Here is a 22,185-nt window from a genome sequence, read left to right on the forward strand (position 1 = left end):
CATCTCACAGACTCCTCACCCTGACTGCTTTGCATTTAACCCAGGTCCCACCTGATGAACATGAAACTGCTGGCGTAGAAATATTCAGCCTGCAATCACCAGGCACTGCTGGTTTTCTGAGCTCATTTTTTGTTTTTCTGGTAAATCCATGGGTTTACCCTGTTGAGATGACTTTTTTTTTCTTCTTTTTCTTTTTTTTTTCTTCTTTTTTTCTTTCTTCTTTCTACAGTGTGGGATGACAATTCACAGGCTTTCATTCATGGGAGAAAGTGTCTTTGGTTGTAGTCATAGCTCTCATCACATCTTCTGCATGCATACTGCTCTTGCACTGACTGCATTGCACATACAGGCTCTGCTGTTGCACGGGGTTTAGAACCAAAACCTGAACTGGAGATGTATGCGTGGGGTTCACACATATCAGCTCTGTGTTACAGCTCAGCCTTAGGGAAATAAAGAGGTCCATTTTGTTGTCAGAGAAGTAGCTCAAGTTCTTCAAAATGTGCACCATGAGTCAGTTGGATGCCTGGGCTGAACTGCATGTTCTGTGGCAAAAGGTGTTGAATTATGCTTTGCAGCCCACATTGCCGTTTTGTCTACTCGTGCCTTTTCACGCAGTGGAGGACACACTGTCACACCCACAGATGGGGTGCAATCTGCAGTTATTATCACATCTGCCCTGTGTGTGACTGGAACAGATATCTGTGCTCGCACCCAAACATCACCACCTGACATTACTCAGCCACGACCGTTAGCAGCAGAGAATGTGTCTATGTGCAGTCAGGAACACGTGCCAAGGTGGGGAAGAACCTGAGCTCGTTCATTTGGCTACCTCAGCAGCGCTGCTTAAGCCCCAGATAGCCAGACTCCAAATGATGGGCAAGAAATCCTAGGCAACAACCCCCACCATCTTTCCCTGAGGCAGCAGATGCTGCAAGCAGGTCTGAACTGCCAGGTGTCTTCGTGCTCTGCCAAACAGTCTGAGAACTCGGGGACAACAAACCACTCCTCCCTGCAGCCTCTGACACGTGGGTGACTAATGCACAGCAAGCCCTGCTGTTTCACAGGCCTCACGAGGGCTTGTGTGCATGTTAGCTAAGCGTGTTGGTCAGGTGGCTGGAAGGAAAGATGGGAGTGAGGTAAGGCTCCACCTGGAGAAGTCAAAGGACATGACGTGACATGGCTGTGAATCCTAGGAGAAGTTTGGCAACATGGGCACACAACCCCGCTTACAGTTGTGATATAAACTTGTGAAGATGCATCTAGATATTTGGGCAACTTTTTATTTATTTTTTAACACAGGAGTAACAGACCAAAAATACTGTTACAACGGAATGATTATATGTGAAAAGATGACAGTGAATGCATAAATAATCTTAAATAGACTCATCTTGTGAAGCATTTATACTCCAAAATGCATCAGTAAAACACATCGGGCTGTCACAAGCAAAAAATGTGTTCAGATTTTTGCAATATTCATATTACAAAACTGAAGCTGTGACACTGTCTAAACAAACTAGATGAACTCTAGCAGAGTTTACAACAAGTATCAATACTTTATTTTAAGACACATGGCACACAATGAAAGATTCTTGCTTTATACAGCATAATGTTAGTCTGTTATCTGTAGTATTTTGTTAGGTAACATACAAGGAGGGGATTACAGAGAAGCTGGAGACAAACTCTTCTCAAAGGGGCACAGCGAAAGGACAAGAAGCAATGGGCATAAATTACAGCCAGGGAGACTGTGACTGGGCAGGAGGAAAAATTTCTTCCTTCATGAGAGTGGTGCAGCTCTGTTACAGGTGCCCAGGGAGTATGTGAGACCTCTGTCCATGGAGATCTCTAAAACTTGCTTGGACAAATCTCTGAGCAACCTGATCTAGCTGTGGAATTAGCCCTGCTTTGAGCAGGCATTGGACAAGAGGCCTCCAGAGATTCCTTCCTCCCCACATTCCTGCATGATCCTGAAGTGTGCAGGCTGGTAATGCTCCATACCCCGGAGTCCTGACCCTTCAAGCTGGAGGGAACTGCCACCCCCACACACGTGGGCAAGGAAAAGGAAACCTTCCCTCATCTCTGTGAGTAGTTGGTTGTTTTGCAGCCAGTCATCCCTTGGCTCTGTAATGGCCTTTTCTTAAAACAGCCAGGATTGTTCCTTCTGGACTTAAAGTGCTATCAGCACCATACAGTGAGGAATAGATCGGTGGGTCAACCTTGGTGACCCACAGCTGGGTATTCATAAATAAAGTCAGCATTTAAACTGAAAACAAAGAACAGAATGAAAATACTTGCAGAGTTGAAAGTATTAATTCTAAAGGAAATACTTAAATTAAAATACTGTAGCAGTGCAATATCCTTTTTAAAAGTATGAAAAAAAAAAAACAAAACACCACAAAACCATGGTTTTGCTGTAGAATGGAAAGAATCCAAGAAAAATGCCCTTCAAAGACTTCCATACCCCTATTCCTTCTAGAAATTAAAAATCACCTTCCTTTTCCTTAAGTCTTAACAGTGAGCACAGCAAGTAGACTTCAAATCCAAAATGAGAAATGCTTATGGGTATTTTGTAAGTTTGCTGTGGAAAATAACTATTCATCATTTTTTTCAGGTAAGTGAGAACCTTTTAGTCATAAAGGATGTAATAGCTTGGTCTGCACCGCATGCTTATTGAGGTTACGTCCGGGTCTGAAAATGTATTTCAGCAGGGAGAAAAGAGAGGAGAGGAGAGGAGAGGAGAGGAGAGGAGAGGAGAGGAGAGGAGAGGAGAGGAGAGGAGAGGAGAGGAGAGGAGAGGAGAGGAGAGGAGAGGAGAGGAGAGGAGAGGAGAGGAGAGGAGAGGAGAGGAGAGGAGAGGAGAGGAGAGGAGAGGAGAGGAGAGGAGAGGAGAGGAGAGGAGAGGAGAGGAGAGGGATGTTTAAAATAGAAACACAGGTTTTTTCCACTAGCTCAAAAAGACTCATGCTTGCACAGACTATACATGATTAGATCTTAATGGTTTTGAATCATTTATGAGAGAGCGATGTGATAAAATGCTGCCTAGGTGTATATGAAATAATGGAAAGAAAGACTGAGAGCTCTTGCAAGCTCTTTGGCCTTTTAGCTCTCCTGCTCTCCTTTATGGATCAAAGTGGAAAGAAAAAAAAGAAAAAAAAAACAAACTTTTTTTTTTTTTAAATTTCTTTTCTCCATTTCAGAGCAAAAATATCCTGCTGCAAATGATGTTAAGAACTTTAGGGGCCCACGATGGAAACTGATTCAATCAGAGGGCAAATGCTTTGTGTCATGATTGGACCAGTCATACAGTTGGTATGTAGATCGTCATAAAACAAACGTTATCAGTATCCAGTTAACAGTATCCACATCTGCATACTGATAACTTTGTGGCTGATAGAATAACAACAAATCAGATATGTTGCATATAAATTGTACCTGAGCAGTACTTCTGAGTAATTTGTTCCATGACTATCGAAGGTTCATTTTTTTCCCTAAACCTTTTTGTTTCTGTGCTTAACGCTGTTACCAACATTGAGAGTAGAAAGGGAAAAGATAAGTAAAATAAGATCACAAAAATAAACTTTTTTTTTTTTTTTAAATTTATAAGGTTCTAATAGTCCCGTTGAATGTAATAGAAAATGAGAATAGGGTATGTAACAGAATAGAAATATTATTTTCAATTAATATTAATAGGGTTGTAAACCCTATCTGTGCTGAATTCTGAAGGAATTTTCTAAGTGGGAATAAAGCACAAAAACAACAATATAGCTCTTAACAGGAAATTTCAGACCCTTCATGCACAGTACTTTATGTCTTTATGTTCTGAAACATTTTTTTAGGTTATAGAAGGGCCTTAAGTTTCAGTTCAAATCTGTGGTTTTTCTTTTCAATATAGAAGACAAAAACACTGTCATCAAAATATGCTGCAGCAAACACAGGTGTCATGACCAAGGAATTAAAAGCAACTCAGACTTTCTGACTGTGGAGTTAGTGTCAAACAGGGAACAGCTCAAACCACCTAATGAACAGCAACTCTCATCCTAGTAATTACTGATAGAGCAATATAAGAGCATTCAAACACTCTCATAAAAGACATTGATTGTATTACTTTTTATTTTATTTAGAATTAAATGTGTTGCACTGTTAATATCACCTAAATTCAATTATTAAACAATTAGTGGATTGAGCGGGTTCGAATTTGAGTTGCATTTTAAAAGCTCTAGCTGTGGTTGTAATTACAGTAGCCCCAAAATGTCTTATACTGATACATATCTTGTTTATCTTCCTTTTAGGTAAATAAGTTACGTAAGATCACGCGCACTAGTCTAATACATCCACAAGCCATATTGTACTGCTTTAGCTATTTTGTGTGAACCAGAAGAGCGTTTGTACTTGTGTAAGTCCCTTTTTGTGTATTCCTAGAAACTTTCCTCTGTTTGGGCCATTTTATATTAATAAAAATAGTGTGTTTTTTGTTTTGTTTTTTTTCTTCTTCATTTTCTCCTGCATTCTGAAGGGCAAGAGATCATACAAGAAGAGACAGAATGGTGGCTGAAAACAGGCTTTGAAGCTGTATTGAAAGAAGTAACTTCCTTCCTTTTATCTCTTTCTCAGCGTCCCTCAGAGCCATAGCACAGCATATGTATACTTCTGGAGGCAGGCAAAGCTAATACAGGATGCAACCCACTGTATTAAACCTGCTCTTTCCATAACTCAGAGGGATTTGCTCATCAATGGCAGGCGATATCACGTACGTAGATGTAGCAATGCTACCCAGGGAAAGACCAAGCACGCCTTCTCGGACATCAGTTCCAGGTAAAACATCTAATCAGCTCTTGGACAAATGCTGTTTTCTCTCCCTCTGTTTCACTCTCCCTCTCTTTTCCTTTCTTTTCTTTTTTCTTTTCTTTTCTTTTCTTTTCTTTTCTTTTCTTTTCTTTTCTTTTCTTTTCTTTTCTTTTCTTTTCTTTTCTTTTCTTTTCTTTTCTTTTCTTTTCTTTTCTTTTCTTTTCTTTTCTTTTCTTTTCTCTTCTCTTCTCTTCTCTTCTCTTCTCTTCTCTTCTCTTCTCTTCTCTTCTCTTCTCTTCTCTTCTCTTCTCTTCTCTTCTCTTCTCTTCTCTTCTCTTTTCTTTTCTTTTCTTTTCTTTTCTTTTCTTTTCTTTTCTTTTCTTTTCTTTTCTTTTCTTTTCTTTTCTTTTCTTTTCTTTTCTTTTCTTTTCTTTTCTTTTCTTTTCTTTTCTTTTCTTTCTTTTGTCATTTGATACTAAAAGAATGCTATAACATGCTGTGTGCAGAAGTCATGAGAAGGGCGAGAAGTTGCAGATTGTGGTGATACAAATCAGAAAAGTTGCTCTTAGGTCAGTATTGCTATGGAGCTCTGTCTCAGTTCTGGACTATTATTTTAAGTAACAGAACAAGAAGAAAAAAAAGTTGCAGCTTTTTAAACAAAGTGCATTATTTTTAATATGTACACTATGTTTGAAAGCTGTTAGGATATGCTCCACCAAATTAACCTAGTCCAAAAAATCAGACCAATGTATTTTGTAATGTTTTCATGGAAAGAGGATACTAAACTTAATCAGAAAACTAGTGGCAGTCAAAAGTGCAGTCAGTGTCACTGAAGGAAATACTGAATGACTCCTAAAACTCTATTGCTCTTCCTCTTTGATTTTCCCGGAATCACATTATAGGTCTCCCACCACCTGAGCAAACAGAAAATGTATAATGGTCATAATAAGATGATATTTTCATGTTTTCAATGATCATTAGAAATTAATATATTTAGCAACATTGTATAATGAGCATTTTTAGAACATGTTGTTCTGCTTACGGCGAAGATTAATAATGCTGATGATGCTCTGAATGCACGTAAACAAATAATACACTATTTTTTATATTTTTGTAAAAGCTTTATCTGAAAGATAAAAATGACTTCAGTTGAACTAGATATCTAATGGAATAATCTACCTTACACTTTCTATTCGTACACTCACAGAGGCTGTTAAAACTGGTGTAACCTGTACAGTGCAAAGCACTGTACACTCAGAATTTTACCCAGTTTCTAGGGTGATATAATTTATTTGCAAAGGGAGACTGGTGTCAAATCTTGATTTGAAAACATTCAAACATGTTTCTTGATCATACTCTCTAAAGGAAATCTTGATTTTGAATTGGCCAGGCTTTAATTTTCAATGGAAGTTCTCATTACTTTCGAGATAGTTCTTGTTAAACCTTTAATAGATTTTAGCACTCAGTATTTTCTCACATTAAATTACTAGCCAGAGTAGTTCATTCATCTCTCATTCTCCTTTTGCTTTTACATCTTTCATTGTAATTAGCTTTCTAAAGAATTCCAATCATTTTTGTGGATCTTCTCCTGTACATCCACCAGTGATTGCATCTCCTTTACAAAATACGAGCATCAGAAATATATATACTCAGTATTACTACAAGTCTCAGATGTGCTGTCTTAATTATACAGAGAAAATATCTTAAACAGTGTTTCCTTCACTACTTATAAATTGCAGTATCATCTTCCTTCACCCTAATATCTTGTTCTATTCAAACACATTTTATTCAACTGGGCTTGCATTTACAAGTCTGATGTGTGTCTTAATTAAATGTGTTGTTAAGATTTCTGTTATTTTTAAAATCTGAAATCTATCAGTAATATTTTTTCTACTTACTTTTGCACAAATGGAAGAAGCAGTAAAGAGTATTAGACAATATTAGACCTAGCATCATAGAATCATAGAACAGAATCATAGAATATCCTGAGTTGGAAGGGACCCACAAGGATCACGGAGTTCAGCTCCTCAGTATAAGTTTAGAATATGCTAGAAATATCCCCTAATGACAATTAGTTCTGTCTTCTTCATCGACATATACTAACATAGATGTTATTGCTATTAAAGTGGACAAAACCTTGAGACGTTTTATCATGCATTAGAAAATTCAAATGAATGATTTCAGCTGCTTATTCCTTCCTTGAAGTTTTAACATTTTTACTGGAATTCATATATATTCATCCAGCTGGCAAGTATTCCTTTACTCCAAGAGGCCCATCAAAAGCAAAAGAGTTGTTTCTACCATGGGAAGAATGGGAGAAAACACAAATCCACCCACAGAATTTTCTGTAATTTTTAAAAATTCAGGCAAAAAAGAAAAAACAAATAAACATGAACTTTGACAGAGATGTTGACCAATGTTCTTGAAACATGCTTAAACTCACTGTAAATGCTGCAGTTATTAGTGTTAAGGTACCCCACTGCATAGCGGCCCCTTACTGAGGTGCTCAACAATTCTTTAGAGCTAATGAGGGAGAGTTTGTGATCCATAAAACCCGATGTAATGAGCTAGGAACTGCCAAAAGCAGCCAATAGAGAGGACCAATGACCCAAGTTGCTGCTCAGTCAGCCATTTCTGGGTGTTAGATCCTTCCATACGGGCTAGGAGAATCTCTCTCCAGCGTGGGCTGGGCTCAAGGCTGTTTTGGACAGAACAGCTTCTACATACCAGACATGCTACTAGCATGTACCACTCATCACACCCTACACAAAGAAGTTTAAATGCCTTCTCCAGTTTGAAGACAGAATTTGAAGCCAGTTTTCACAGAGAGGGTCTCAGCTCCAAGGTGAATGCACTACCAGCTGATGGGACTGTCTGTGGCAAGTGTCACAAGCTCTCCCTTTAGCTCTACGCTGACTGTGATACAATGAAATGTCCACTGGATGATGCGTATTATCCACAAATCCCCCTTTGCCAGACTTATGCCAGTCTTGCTCTTGGCCAGGGATGTCTGGCTATCTTGCAGAAAAAGAAGCAGCTTTAAGATGGGCATGGTTAAAATTTTACCAGGGAGGAAGGAGAGCTGGCTTGAGTCACCACTGCAAATTCAGCAGATGAATACTCCAAGTTGTGGATTCATCAGGCAAGGAAAAACAGGCAAAAAGGAAGAACAAAAAGGAAAAACAGGCAAAGGAAAAAAAGGCAGGAAACATCAGGCAAGACCTCAAATTACTGGGCTACTGGAAAGTCAAACATGCCCACCTCCTCCTGGCTGCACTGTGTATGAGCTTTATTAGATGTAATTTACTGGAGCAGATACTAAAAATGCATGGGCTAGGGGCATAGCTAATTTGTCCTGCTAAAGTATAGCTGCGTCAAGATTTGGTGCATATGAAAGATAAACATGCTGGGGGCTGAATGTCTGCCAAGGTTCTGCAGTAATTGAGCAGGTATTTTAAATATGTAAAATTTGGATTTGGGTGTGAAAGTCTATTTCCAGATACAGGGCCCAGTTCTTTTTCATCTTTTCTTTATCTGTGAGAGCTGGATTTTTTTTGGTCATATTATGCAGAGTTTCTTGGAGTTCTCCCATTTACTATTCTTATCTCAAAGGTTATTTATTCAGTATATTTTAACAGGATACAGAAAAAGATTAAAAAAAAAAGAAATCACTGGTGGCACAGTCACAAAGAATCCATTAGTTTGCAGACTAATGATAAGAAAAGCTCAGTTATTGAAAACTATTGGGATAAACATGATAGAGTGGACAAAGTGTTTAAACACTGTTTACCACAATGTAGGAATAAAACACGTCTGTGGATATAAATTTGTGAGGCTGCATCCAGAAGAGTGATAGAAATGAATTTGTTGTGATCCTATTCCAACTTGAAAGTCAGCAGTAGGTCATTACACAATCTGTTGGACTTCGGCAGTTGGTCAGGTGCTCTGAATTAGGACAAGATCTGAGCTAGAGCTCTGAATGCTCTAGCAGGTCATGTTGAGTGGGTGGTACTATCTGTGCACATGCTTTGGTGGACTAGCAGGTGCTACTATGTTGCTTCAAAACACATCTAAAAGTAGAAAAGTGTTACACAAATACATCCATTTTCTAGTGAAAGACAGTTTGCACTTCCTAGTGTATTCAAGAAATGTTTGAGAGCAACCTGATTATTGCCCATAACTGATTACATACAAGGCATTTCATCTAGAAAAAAAATAAAAAATAAAAAATTGGGAGTTCAATTCCACCATCTAACTATCCTACAAATAGTTGTAGGCTGCATTTATTTTGCCCCCTAGCTACTTGTACCCCTCCATATACTCCTTGGCCCCTTGTGGGTGCTCCATGCCCTGGCCATCTTACCATCCACCCTCTGCTGGACCCTTTCCAGCTTCCCCAGACTCCCTAAACTGGGTGGCCCCCACCTGGACACAACATTCCAGCCGTGGCCACAACGGCAGCAAGTGGAGCAGCACAGAAACTTTCCCTGCCCTGCAAGTCAGGGCTCTCCAGACTGAACCATGCTGGTGGCGTGCACCACTGTGATAATGATACACTGCTGGCTGAGATTCAACCTGGTTTCCTGTCGACCACAAGAGCACAATTGCTGTAAAGCCTGACTTTGTGGTGTGAATGAACTGCCAGGAGCACTCCCAATCTGCACATTCACAAAGTAGAAGCTTCCAGTAAACAGAAATATCTTTCTGCACTTGATGATTTGCATATAGAAAAGAAGTGAAATTTCAGTTTTAGTAAGTGACAGAGGTCTCCACCTAGAACCAGGGCTCCTTGTTGCTGAACTAGGTAAGGGTGTGTAAGCATCCGGCAAAATTCAGGTTACGTGGTATTTTCAAACCACTTGCTGACTTCTGAGGACTTGACATTCAAATGGTCATGTGCCAATACAGACTATAATAGAAATAATCTCTTTTTTGAAACATTCAGATTACATGGATAAGATTTTTTAAAATTATTTATACCGTTTGAAATGTGTTCTTTACATTTTTAAAGGAAAGTACCTTTATTTGGGAGAGAAAATATTTAGCGATAGTAACAGACTTTCTGAAGTATGTATTTTTGAAAAAGTGTCTCCATTTATAGGGGTAGTGCATTTAAATGTTTAGAAGTCCCCACTACTGTACTTTGAAAAATATTTACATTCTAAGAAGAAAAATGCTTACAAGCATTTCTTTCTGAAAACAGTTACTTATCTGTACAGTTAAATGCAATTTAGAAATTTTCTGTAGTTCACTGAGCCAATAAATTGTAATACATCAAACAACAAAATGTATCAGGCAATGTTCTCTAAAACATAGGAGGTCTTACCTCTATGAATAAACCTCATTTTCCATTCAGTACTCCTCATTATTTTTCTTACATTAAACCTCTCCACACTTCAGCAACTCATATCAAATGCTACCTCATTTCATCCCAGTGAAACTCTCTTCATTTTTTCCTGCCAAGTTCTTTCCTGACCAGTGAGACTATGTAAAACACAAAGTACTTCTTAAAAACCCAATGACCAGAAACCAAGGATGTAGCACAGCAGCTTAGTCTTGATTCAGCTTGATTAAAACCCACTATTTATGGAGAGAAGATCAATGTACCAAAGGTCCAAATATCATCCATAAAATTAGCTAGTAGCCCTACTAAATACCTGGTGAAAGCAAAATTGAAAATGTGGTCAGTAGTGAAGTCATGTGCATCTAACTCACCCCACTCTATTTTAATCGCTTTTCTTGCTTTGTTTTGGCAATGTGCATTTGGAAAGGGATGCCTTAAATCAGCAGGTCCATTCCTCTGCTAATACAGGCTTCATGTAATACTCTAGCATAAAAATTCACAGGCCAGAACCACCTTGCTGCAGAAGTATTTCTGTGAATTGCAGTTCTCCCCTTGCGGTCCACCTGCTTTGCAAAGCAATCACAGCTCTGCTGCCCAATAAGTCTCTATGGTACCTCTTGAGATGGCTTGGCAACATTGGGAAGCTTTCTATGGCGGGTACTCAGGTCTTAATGAAATTTCAGCCTGGCTGCCTCCTGGTCCAGCCATACAGTACCCAATTAGTTCAAGCAAAGATTATGGAGGAGGCTTTTAGTTACTTCCTGACAGCAGCAGGAAATGATAAGTCATCATCTTGCCTGTTTTTTTTTTTAAAAAAAAAAGGAAAAAAAAGCTGAACCAGCAGCTCTGGAAATGCATGTCCCTTTTTATACGGACTCCGTCTCCTGTATAATTCTTTCTTCTTTCTCCACTTAATGGCTCATTCAACCACAAATGTTAGCATTTCCCTACTCCTTACAGGAAACATGATCACGTACGCTGAACTGCGCGTGAAGACGAAACCCAAGGGGTGCAGCAGATCAGAGATTTCCGTTTCTGGTATTGTACTATTTTGTTTGGTTGTCGGTTACTAATTATAGTTTGGTCTTTCCTATTACCCAACAGTAAAACCTATTATCAAGAGTCTTTACATACAATCTCCCAGTAAGGAATTGATTTCTCATTTCGTATGGTCACGTTTCTTTTCACTGGGTTTTCAGATTATCCTGCAAAAGTGATATTGAAAAAGATTTTAAAAATATTTTTAGTGCCTTTGTGCCCTGAATTAAAAATTTAGTAAAGGAAAGTAAAATTCTGCATTGTTTGAAGAACCCTCCTATAAGTACAGACTCACCTCTATCTCTGCAGGAACAGCCGTAGTGGGGCTTGGGAAGTAGCCTAATAACCGGAGCACTATTTGCAGTCCCAGCTCTCTACTTGCAGTCTGTGCCCTGAGGGTTGTCACCCTCTCTACTGAAGGACATTTGCAAAACAAGGTCAGACCCATGGAGCTCTGTGAGCTAAGAGGGAACATTGCAAATACATCTCAGGCAGTTGGAGAATGGGGCAGTTTCTCATCTCACCCTGGAAAGATCAGAAAAAGAGTAGTTATGAAAGCATAACTTTGTGGGTTGTGGAAATGACACCTTGACCCCAAATTTCCTCGGGTCCTGCCTTTTCCTGGGTATTACACTCTCAGAAACTGATGAATGCCAAATGGCTGGAGAGATGCTTGACCAACTGCATTTCTCTGTGCTGTGCCATCAGTGTGGGATCTTTGCCTTTTTTGTGAGTTTGGGTAAGTTAGCTTTCAGCCACATGGCCAGCGCTTTAACACAGGAGAGCATGGCCAGAGAGCATACCACAGATCATTCCTGACATCTCCCTGGAATTGCTCTGCAGGGCTTTGCAGGGTGTGAGTGGGTAGATGGGAAGAGGCAATGCTTGAAAAATTATTTCAAAAGAGAAAAAGAGAATTCTTAATGGAATAACTGGTTGAAAATCATTTGCTTTTTCTGACAACAGGATCTTTCAACTTCACTTTCACCTATGCAAAATAGATGCAAATTGTTGATAAGTAAAATGTCCCCACATACTCCAAACGGCAGAGTTATTTTAGATGATTTCTCTGTTGTTTCCAGATTAGAAGCAGTCATACATGAAGGCAGTGCTAACTTTTGTAATGCAAATTGCTTAAGCCACTCTTCCCCTTGTCTTTCCAGGCTGCAAACAGCAGCGCTCAGCCTGGTTCTACGTGGCATTGGCCTTGGGATTTCTTGTGCTCATTCTGCTGGTCACCATGGCTGTGCTAGCAAAGCAATGTAAGTAAATCCTACCATCAGTTTCATCTCTTCATTACAGGCATGGTTAAACCTCACAAAAAGAGTGAAACCAAAAACAAACTTCCCTTAGCATCGCATCAAAGGTGTCAAGTTATACACATGTACAGGAAAATAATTCTAGTGTTCCAAAGGCAACATTTGCTACCTGACATTTAATATACAGAGCACAGATGAAGGGGAATTGCTGCAGTCTACCTCATCATTAATAACGCTGAAAGGCTGTAGGGGCAGACTTCAAATCACTATGATAATCAGAGCATCTGACCTTCCTGAATTACAAGTTAAATTTGCATCCACGGTGCTATTTTGAGTCTATTTCTCTCAATTACTTTGTGGGTTTGAACAAATAGTTAAAAAAAGGAAAAAAAAACAGACTTCAGGTTATTTCAATTAATCAGACATCCTGGTACTAGTAATATCACAGCCCAGACCATGTTCTAGCTATTTAAGAACTAGTTCCAGAGAATATATTAATTTATTATATATTTATTAATAAATATATATTTATTATATATATATTAACTTAATTTAAGTTCCAGAGAATATATTAATTTTCTAAGAGAAAACAGCCTTGAAAAACTTCAGAAAAAAACCACATACTTCCCCAACAAAAATTCCTACCAAAATATCATTTATTCTTTATACATCCAGCTATCAAATGTGGCATGAACCTATTTTCATTTCCTGTACTCACCATATCTTTCAGCAGCTACACCCTTTGCCAGGCAGTTATACTCACTGAACATACTCACAACTGGGTGTTCATACCCCTCCACATGCGTATACACACACATCTCACAGTCACAGTATAACACTGGACGCAAAGACTGTATTTCCTTGACCCTGTTGTTAATCATAATCTCTATTTTTATTTCGTTTCTTCAAGTTTTGGAAGGCAGAGCAGAAAAATCAGAAATTTTGTCCCAGTATGGTCTAAATAGCACTGACAATCACATTTCTTCAGAGAAAACAGTCTCAGTGGTGCTCCTGAAATGGCTAATGGAGGAACTGTGTGAAGATGGAAAAGGTGAGGAAAGTTATTCCTTTCAAACTATGAAAGATGTGCTGTGTACACACTTCTGTGGTCCCTGTTCCCATTTCTACACCAGCCTGCAATTTATGGGAAATCACTGGTACTACCCGGGGAACACGGTGTTCCTCCATAGGAGAAGTGGTGACTGGATCTAAACTAACATTTTAATGATGTCAGTTTTGCTCTTTTTTGGTATATACAATTTTTAGTACTTTCTTTGACCTTTCTTTCTGTCAAAGGCTGCTGTCAGAAATGTCATCTATCATAGCCTCCCTGTATCCTAGAGAACACTTTCCAGACAATAACTGTTTGCAAAGAGTAGGTAGGATTTAACTTTCCTACCCTTTTGCAAGAATCATGCAGGGGAAGACCTTACTGGCCTTTTCACCATGGATCTATCATTTATTAGTAAACATTAATGCATTTCTGAGTGTTGATTGTAACGAGAAAAAAAAAGATATAGACACTGTTACTTTGAAACATTAAAGGAAGCCAGGACAGAAAATGTGAGGGATGTTCCTCACAGATGCTGTGAGTGAAACAGAGAGTATATCTGGGAATAACAGCATTCACCTTAATTCATTCTAATTCTTTCTTCAGCTTGATGGACAAAATTTGGACCTCAATAAAGCATCTGTAGTTTTCAGTCACCTCATATATAAAATCTATACACTCTGCATCGTCATATAGCATGGTATCTCTTCACAAGGACTGCAAGAGGGAGATGAATGTCTTCACAGCCCTCTAGGTCCTCCCTGTACATATCCACCTGGCATATCCATCAGGGAGGGGAGAGCGAGGGGTTGTGCAGTGGGAATGCACAAGTACATAGCATCAAGGCAAGGGATTGGGAAGCTGAGAACAGGAGTGACAGAGGAGCCTTCAAACCTCACAACCTTCCGCTGCCAGTGAACCCACGCTTTGGAGTGAAGGTTGACTGCTTTTGGACCAGCCATCCTGGCACAGGAACATAAAATGCTACAGGGCAACTGGAACAAGTAATGGTGTGAGCTAATGTTTCCCTCTCTCCATCTACAGAAACATGTGAGCTGTGTCCACCAGGGTGGCAACTACACAGGGGAAGGTGTTACTACTTCTCCGAGGAGGCTGTAAGCTGGGATGACAGCCAAAGAAACTGTCTAGCTAAGAAATCCCGTCTTCTTGTCATTGAAGATGAAATTGAGATGGTAAGTCTTGCAGCAGCCCTAAAAAATGCACCACAAGCATCTACCTTAGCCAAACATTTCACCAGGTGAACCTCCAAATGCTGCCCAAATATCAGGTGTACACACAGCCAAGCAAGAGCCTTATCAGGTGCAGAGCATCTGACTCCCTTTGGACAGGACTTCATTTCAGAGAGGGTCAAGAGAAGAAATAGAGAGAAGCACAAGAGGAGCAAGTGTGGAAACCACCACAGTTTTGACTGGGAAGAGGAAATGCTGGGGCTTCCCACTCATCTCCAATACTCGGCTCTGGGAAGAGAGGTTTGATTTGACTACTGAATGGAAATTCAAACAGTCAAACCTTCATCCCATTTTTCTTTGGAAATGTGAGTATCAGGGTATGACTAAATGGCAGGTCATGGCTCTTCTGAGAAACTCTTTGTTCTTTGAGGAACAAGACTACCTTAAAGCTTTGCAGTCTGGCTCATTAGAGTGTGAAACATCACTGAGGCCATTTCCAGTTGTCGAAGGTTTTTTTGACAGCTGCCAAGAAGCTAGTTGGTCTGGGCACCGGCCTAAATCAAATCTCTGTGGGTGGTCATGTGTATAAGCCACTGTAATGGACTGCTTTGCTGTAGCTGGATCCCTGCCCTTTCCCTTCATGTGAGGGACTCCATCGAAAGCTGTGTATGGGACAGGACAGGGACCTGAACACAGCAGAAAAACTCTGTTGTTGGATAACATATTTCTGCTTGTTCCACAGGAATTTATAGATAATAAAGAGAAAGATACCAAATATATATGGATTGGGTCAAAGGTGGAAGATGAGAAGAAACAACAAAATTTGCTTGAAGATCCCAGAGTGAAAGAAAACAGGTGATTACTGGTTGTGGGTTTGAAGGGGAAGGTATCCCCTGGCAAAAGCAAAGGTGTATTACTCTGCATGGAAATATAACTATGAGCCCAAGCTCTTTTCCCAAAGTATAGAACTAGTCCTGCAGTCTCAGGCACCTATTCTGGGTCTCTTTCACCGCAAGTTTAAACAGATCCTGCTGGGCACCTCTGCAAACACATTTGTCCTCTGCCTGCAAGACCAACCACAGTCACAGTTTTTGTGTATATGAATACAAAGGGACATTGTTACACACTTCTCCCATTAAAAATCACCATCACCAAACTCTCAGTGTGTAGACTGTGCATACCATCTCCACTGAATGTGATGTCCGTCACATAGAGTTGGTGCTGGAATTCGTGCAGCTGAAGGGTCCTTCTCCTGCTTTTCACTATTACATTACATTGCAGTTCATCATCATGGCTGCATGCAGAGATTTTTTCACGTTTCTTACACTAATGTTCATGAGAATCAATCCTTCAGTGGCCGGAAGGATTGACTGTGGGTGCCCATCCCACCTATGCATGGTTGTAGAGGAACTGTACTTCAGCATGTCACTGAATGTCCTTTCCCCAATACCCTGACCCAGTATATTACCAGTATTTTTATCCAGTACTGAATTTAAAGCTGACAAGTCATTATATCCTTCTTGTTCTCTCATCAGGTTAGCTACAAATAGAATTGGGACTGACGAGAACTGTGCTGTTTACAGAAAAAAAAATATGATCCAAACGGATAATTGCCAGACTTTAAAGAAGTGGATCTGTAAGAAAAATGCAACTTTGTTGGCTCTCTAAGCTAAATTGTCAAACAATAGGCAGAGCTTTTTGTCAGGAGACCTGTTTTGCTGACAAAACAACAATTAATCAATGTAAATAATTTTATGAAACTTGTGCAGAAATTTGAATTCTGCCATTCTGTGCTCGCTAAGGCCATGTCTGATAAAATCAGGGAACACAGAAGTTGCCAAGTGTTAGCGTGAAGGTCATGCAACAGGACTGTGAGTCAGCACGTGTGGCTCTGGGAGTGCTGAGCATTCCCATGGACAGACATCAGCAGCAGCTCTCTCTAGGAAAAGACAGGATAAGAGATATGTGAGGATGAACACTGTGTACATGAACTGTATGATATGCAAGAAAGATGCCATCTGTGAGGGCTGAAGACTGTGCTGGAGCCCCCTGCTTTTGTATACGTCCCTGAGGCAGACTTTGCTGAGGCACATTTTATTTGGGTTTCAATATTTTGGTGTTTTCTGAAGGGCTGGAAGAAAATGATTTTACTAGACAGCGTCTCATACTTACTCAGAGCCAACCTGCATGGCTGCTGGGTATAGAGGTACTGGACCAAGCACAAAGTGACCCATAACACTTGTGGCTAACAGTCTGATGGCTCCCATCTTCTTCTAATGTTGAACCTTGTGACCTGAAACAAAGCTCTGAGCTAAGGAAGAGATTTGGACCATAAGACAAGATCGCAGAGGAACAGTAGCAAGGAAATGAAGATGGTGGCCTGCCTTTCCTCCTACATTTTGTCCCTTTATGTTGTGAATTCTTTGACATGGAACTCTAAGTACTGCCTGAGAGATGTGATGAGATATTGAAGCTAAAGTTTAGTGAAATTAATGACTGTTGATGCAGTCAGTAAATAAGATGCTTGGTCACTCAGTTTTCAGGGACACACTATTTCTGGACCTACAATGAAAAAATGCTAAGAGCAATCTGACTTACTGTCTTTTTAAGATTAATATATTTGAAAAAAAATGAAAAAATGTCCTGAATAGATTTCAAAGAAGTCATGCAAGTAACTTGTTCCAATTTTTACAAATACCTTAGTCTAATAAGAGTAACAATTACTCTAGATTTCTAGCTAGCATATGTCTTTAAAATGAGTAACCAGTCAGAGTGCAAATATTTGCACCACTGTTGAAATATTTCCAGTGACTCATGTTCAACAATGAGGAGAGCAAGTAATACGTAAACATGGAAATTAACAACAACAACAACAAACAACAAACACATAGGGGAAAATGGAAGTGGAGGTGTAATAAAACTGCTTTCCTCCTGTTTGCAAATCATGTACCTCCACTTGGGTATTCACAGGGCCCTGAAGGCACTAATAGGCCCTAAGTGTCCTGACAGCTTCTGCTGAGACTCCCACCCAGATCTCCTTCCCACGGGCCCAAGAAGACTATTCAGGCTCAGGCCTGGGGTCAGTCTCTGCCTGGGCTACGTCATAGATGTACTGTCTCCAGTCTTGCCTTCCTGCCTCATTTCTTGGATGGATCTTGAACCTTTGTTGTTGATATCTTGTCTCCTGGATCCCTCCTTCTAAGAATGTTCTAATTTGTCTCCAGTCCTCTCTTTGTCCCTGCCTGCTGGATGAGCTCTACACCCACAGTATAGTCTTGTCTCTAGCCATGTCTCTGGCCCTGTTGCTCCTGACTGGATTCCCTAAGTCAGGATCCTGGACCTGCCTCATCACTTGCTTTGCCTGGGACCATTGAAGGACACTGTTATCAGCACCCTGCTCTACCTGCTGTTTTCAGCCCTTATGGGACTGTGCCTGGTTGATGAGAGCATTGCCTGTGCAAGGTTTGTCCTCTGCTCCTGGCTCACCTTGCCTTTGGTATATTCCTATTTACACCAGCTGCTTCTGAACATACCAAGCCCCACAGGTGGCACCTCAGATCTGTCGTGCAAATCAAGCAATGAATTTTGTATTCTTGCAAGTGCTCTTTTCACTATTGGAGTGCATAATTTCTGCTCTACAAGTTTTATGTCCTGTAACAATACTGAGGGGCTAGGGGGACCTCTGAATTCCTCTTGTCCATACAAAGATTCTCAGCAGTCCTCTGTCTGCCTCAAACACCCACCGAAGTGCCTTGCAAACCCTGTTATGCACAAGTTCACCCAAATGAAATACACGATCCTTATGGCAGACTGTATCCCATTTATTTGTATATTTCCAGACTCTAAGTGAAGTTGTGTGTGTGAACTTTATTTTCTTATTACAGCAGCAGTGAGTAGAAAAAGATCTCCTCCTCCAAATGGAGAGGTGAGTTACCAACCTTAGACAGGTGGCTCTCCTTGAGAAGAGAAAAGCACATCCTTGTTTCTTCTCTGCTGGATACTTGGCACTATTTCTTATAGTCAAAACAACAAGTTGGTTTATTTAATTTAACAAAGATTTGTGCAAGGGAAAAATGAACACAGTCCAATCTGAATATTTTATTGGAGCAAAGAAAACCAACTCTTCCACAGTATGTTTGAGTCTTGTTCACTGATACTGATACACTGACTGTATTAGTCATGAAGCATAGCAATGGTGGCTGTTCAATAGGGAAGCAAAACAGGGAGACTGCATTTCAATATCCTTCTCTTCAGGTATGCTTTGATTAAAAAATACCAGTGTGACATCTGAGTCCTATCTGATAAAATATCAAACACTTCTGATGTGAAAGCTAATATTCAAAAAGCTCAAACTAAACTCTGAATCTCTAGTTTTGTATTCTCAGACAGTGGGGCCAAACAGCTGAGGCATTCTCATACATACAAACTGCTGCCTTGCAAAAGTGTAAAATCTACTTTTCCATGCTTACAGACAGGGTTGCTTAAGCAGAAAAAAAAACAACTTTTTTTAACCCTTTCTATTTCAATTTTTAACCCTTTCTATTTCTATTTTCCACTACGTTGTGCTTACCACAATAAGACACTGAATTCTTACCTCATTTCATAGAATCATACAATATTTTTTAGAAAAAGGCACTCCAAGGCCCTTTTGGGGCCAGCTGGGGAGAGTTTCTAAGCTGCCAGGGTTTTAATACAGTTTTATGTGCTTTTACATTGTCTCTGTGTGGTGAACTGTGTGTGGAAAAAAAGACAAACCACAAAATACCGTAACATTAAAATCAAAGGTGCTGCTCTAACAAAAAATGCACAGACTGGAATTAAAGACCTTTTTAGCACCAAGAGAGATAAATAAGTCCAATATGGCTTTCAAAATATAAAGCCTTTAGCTCATGTTTACTGTGGAACACATAATTAAAGGCAGCTGCAGTTTCCAAGGTATGTTGATTCATACCTGTACCAGATGTGTGGTGCCCATCTGGAGGGCTGTGGTTAGTGTCTGTAACCTGCGATGAGTAACTAACAGACACACTCGCAAGTGAGCTCATGGCATGAAGTACCACTTTTTTACCACACACGTGACTGCAACTTAGAACAAAAGTTTCATGATATATGTCATAACACCAACAAACTGACACCCTTCCCTCACTTCATGTGGCTCTTAGTGAGTTCTTAGCTGCACTGAAAACAAAGAGAAGACAGAATACGGCAGTATGTAAGCCTTGAAACTCAGAGACCAGGGAAACTATCTACACAAGAAAGGACCCTCCATATTTTAGCAACTCACCTCTCAAACAGCTGTAGAGTCATTGAACATTTGAAGACCTCAGAAAACTAACAATATTAAATTAAATTTACAGACTTCTGCTGACCTGCACAAATAAAAACCTGTTGTGGTGTTAGAATCCATCCATGGACACTGATGTCCAACAGTGCACTTATTTATGGACACACAAAGATGCTAGGGAGGTAGTAGGCGTGTGTAAGTGAGAGTTTTAAAGGCGAAGAGATCCTCTTTTGAGATACTAACCGCTTGATGCAGTCTATGTTCCATAAGCACAACACAACAGCTTTTCTTAAGATCTTTAAAGCTAAAGATTAAAAAGTGAATGTCACCATCAGCGTTACTGACTTCCTTTCAAACGAAAAAAACAACGTAACTTTCCCCTGCAGAATGTAGTATCAGCAACTAAAGACTCATTTGAAAAACTGTTGTTCTCCTTGTGTTAAAAAAAAAAAAAAAGAGAGAGAAAGAGAGAAAAAAAAGAAAAACTCAGTTCATCATGCATGCAGGGACAGACTTGTTCTACATGGAGAAGAAAAAGCAAGGAAAACATCTGAAATGAACAAGATACTTTTTCTCAATGGAGAAAAAACCGTATTATTCCAGGGTACTTAGAGCCTACCTTTCTATATGCATTGTAGACAACTCCTGGATTGCTGGATTTTATGGCAAATATTTCTCAAACCATGTTGTGGTTTAACCCTGGTAGGCAGCCAAGCACCAAATAGCCGCTCGCTCACTCTTCCCAGGTGGAATAAGGGAAAGAATCAGAAAAGCAGAAGTGCGAGAACTCATGGGTTTGGAGGAAGAGAGTTTACTAGGTAAAACAAAAGCCATGTATGCAAGCAAAACAAAACAAGGAATTCACTCGCTACTTTCCATCGGTGGGCAGACGTTCAGTCACTTCCCGGAAAGCAGGGCTCATCATGAATAATGGTTTCTTGGGAAGACAAACACCATCACTCCAAAAATCCCCCACCTACTCCTCCTTAATCCCAGCTTTTATTGCTGAGCATGATGTCACATTATATAGAATCCCCCTGCAGCCAGTTTGGGTCAGCTTCTTGTGCACCCCCAGTCTCCTTGCTGGCAGAGCAGCATGACAAGCAGGAGTCCTTGATGTAGCGTAAGCACTGCTCTGCAGCAACTAAAACATTGTTATCAAAATTATTTTCCTCCTAAATCCGAAACAAGGCACCATACCAGCCACTATGAAGACAATTAACTCTATTCCAGCTGAAACCATGACACATGTTGAGCTAATTTCTCTGAAATCAGTGGTGATTTTAACAATACTTATGAAGTATGTTATTCAAACATCCTAGCTATTACTAATGTAATTAAAAATTTTTGTAGTGTCTTACCAAAGCCCTTGCCTACACTTTAAGCAGTCACTAAATCTTGTGTAATCCCACAGATCTAAAAGAAAAAAAAAAACATTTAATTGTAGTACTTCATTAACCTCACTGTGAGTAAAGTGAGTTCACATCCTGCCCCTTCAGTTCCTAGCATGACAGACATTGGGTACTAACAAAGATGCGAAGTGCACCCATTAAGAGTCATAAAGTGCTTTCATTGTAACCCATTGTGCTTATGGTTTCTCCAAAACCTCCTTTAAGAACCAAAATTTTCAATATTTGGACTCTACATGTAGATGGCATTGATGGAGAAAAAAAAAAAAAGAACAAAGAAAACCAAGAGAATCACAGAATCACAGAATCATCTAGGTTGGAAGAGACCTCCAAGATCATCTAGTCCAACCTCTGTCCTAACACTAACAAGACCTCCACTAAACCATATCACTAAGGGCTACATCTAAACGTCTTTTAAAGACCTCCAGGGATGGTGACTCCACCACCTCCCTGGGCAGCCCATTCCAATGCCTAACAACCCTTTCAGTAAAGAAGTTCTTCCTAACATCCAACCTAAACCTCCCCTGTCGCAACTTTAGCCCATTCCCCCTCGTCCTGTCACCAGGCACGTGGGAGAACAGACCAACCCCCACCTCTCTACAGCCTCCTTTAACGTGCCTGTAGAGAGCGATGAGGTCTCCCCTGAGCCTCCTCTTCTCCAGGCTGAACAATCCCATCTCCCTCAGCCGCTCCTCGTAAGACTTGTTCTCCAGACCCCTCACCAGCTTCGTTGCCCTTCTCTGGACTCGCTCGAGCACGTCCATGTCCTTCCTGTAGCGAGGGGCCCAAAACTGAACACAGTACTCGAGGTGCGGCCTCACCAGAGCC

The 22,185-nt window shown here is 40.2% G+C and overlaps 1 protein-coding gene across 4 annotated transcripts; it reads left to right on the plus strand.

Moving 5' to 3' along the window:
* Window positions 1-195: 195 nt before the first annotated feature.
* LOC310893007 (killer cell lectin-like receptor subfamily F member 1) lies at window positions 196-22,063 on the plus strand. 4 transcript variants are annotated; one of them, XM_083821403.1, is made up of 9 exons: window positions 196-2,608; window positions 4,287-4,390; window positions 4,609-4,809; window positions 11,087-11,164; window positions 12,328-12,426; window positions 13,334-13,474; window positions 14,519-14,667; window positions 15,407-15,519; window positions 16,200-22,063. In XM_083821403.1, the coding sequence occupies exons 3-9, from the start codon at window positions 4,728-4,730 to the stop codon at window positions 16,330-16,332; spliced, it is 795 nt and encodes a 264-aa protein (XP_083677529.1). In that variant the 5' UTR covers window positions 196-2,608; window positions 4,287-4,390; window positions 4,609-4,727; the 3' UTR covers window positions 16,333-22,063. The 4 variants fall into 4 exon arrangements, with proteins under 4 accessions (XP_083677529.1, XP_083677527.1, XP_083677528.1 ...); XM_083821401.1 differs by adding an exon at window positions 3,195-3,306 and having other exon boundaries at window positions 2,061-2,078; window positions 4,287-4,809; XM_083821402.1 differs by lacking the exon at window positions 196-2,608 and adding an exon at window positions 2,853-3,306.
* The last annotated feature ends 122 nt before the right edge of the window (window positions 22,064-22,185 follow it).

Source organism: Anser anser (genome assembly GCF_964211835.1).
Source record: "Anser anser genome assembly, chromosome: 1".
NCBI classification, from domain to species: domain Eukaryota; kingdom Metazoa; phylum Chordata; class Aves; order Anseriformes; family Anatidae; genus Anser; species Anser anser.

Excerpts from the sequence above, each read along its gene's own strand:
- LOC310893007 (XM_083821403.1), top strand. The coding sequence starts at position 4,728 with ATGGCAGGCGATATCACGTACGTAGATGTAGCAATGCTACCCAGGGAA. Across the intron at positions 12,427-13,333 it reads GGCTGTGCTAGCAAAGCAAT|TTTTGGAAGGCAGAGCAGAA; the intron begins GTAAGTAAATCC and ends CGTTTCTTCAAG. Across the intron at positions 13,475-14,518 it reads ACTGTGTGAAGATGGAAAAG|AAACATGTGAGCTGTGTCCA; the intron begins GTGAGGAAAGTT and ends CTCCATCTACAG.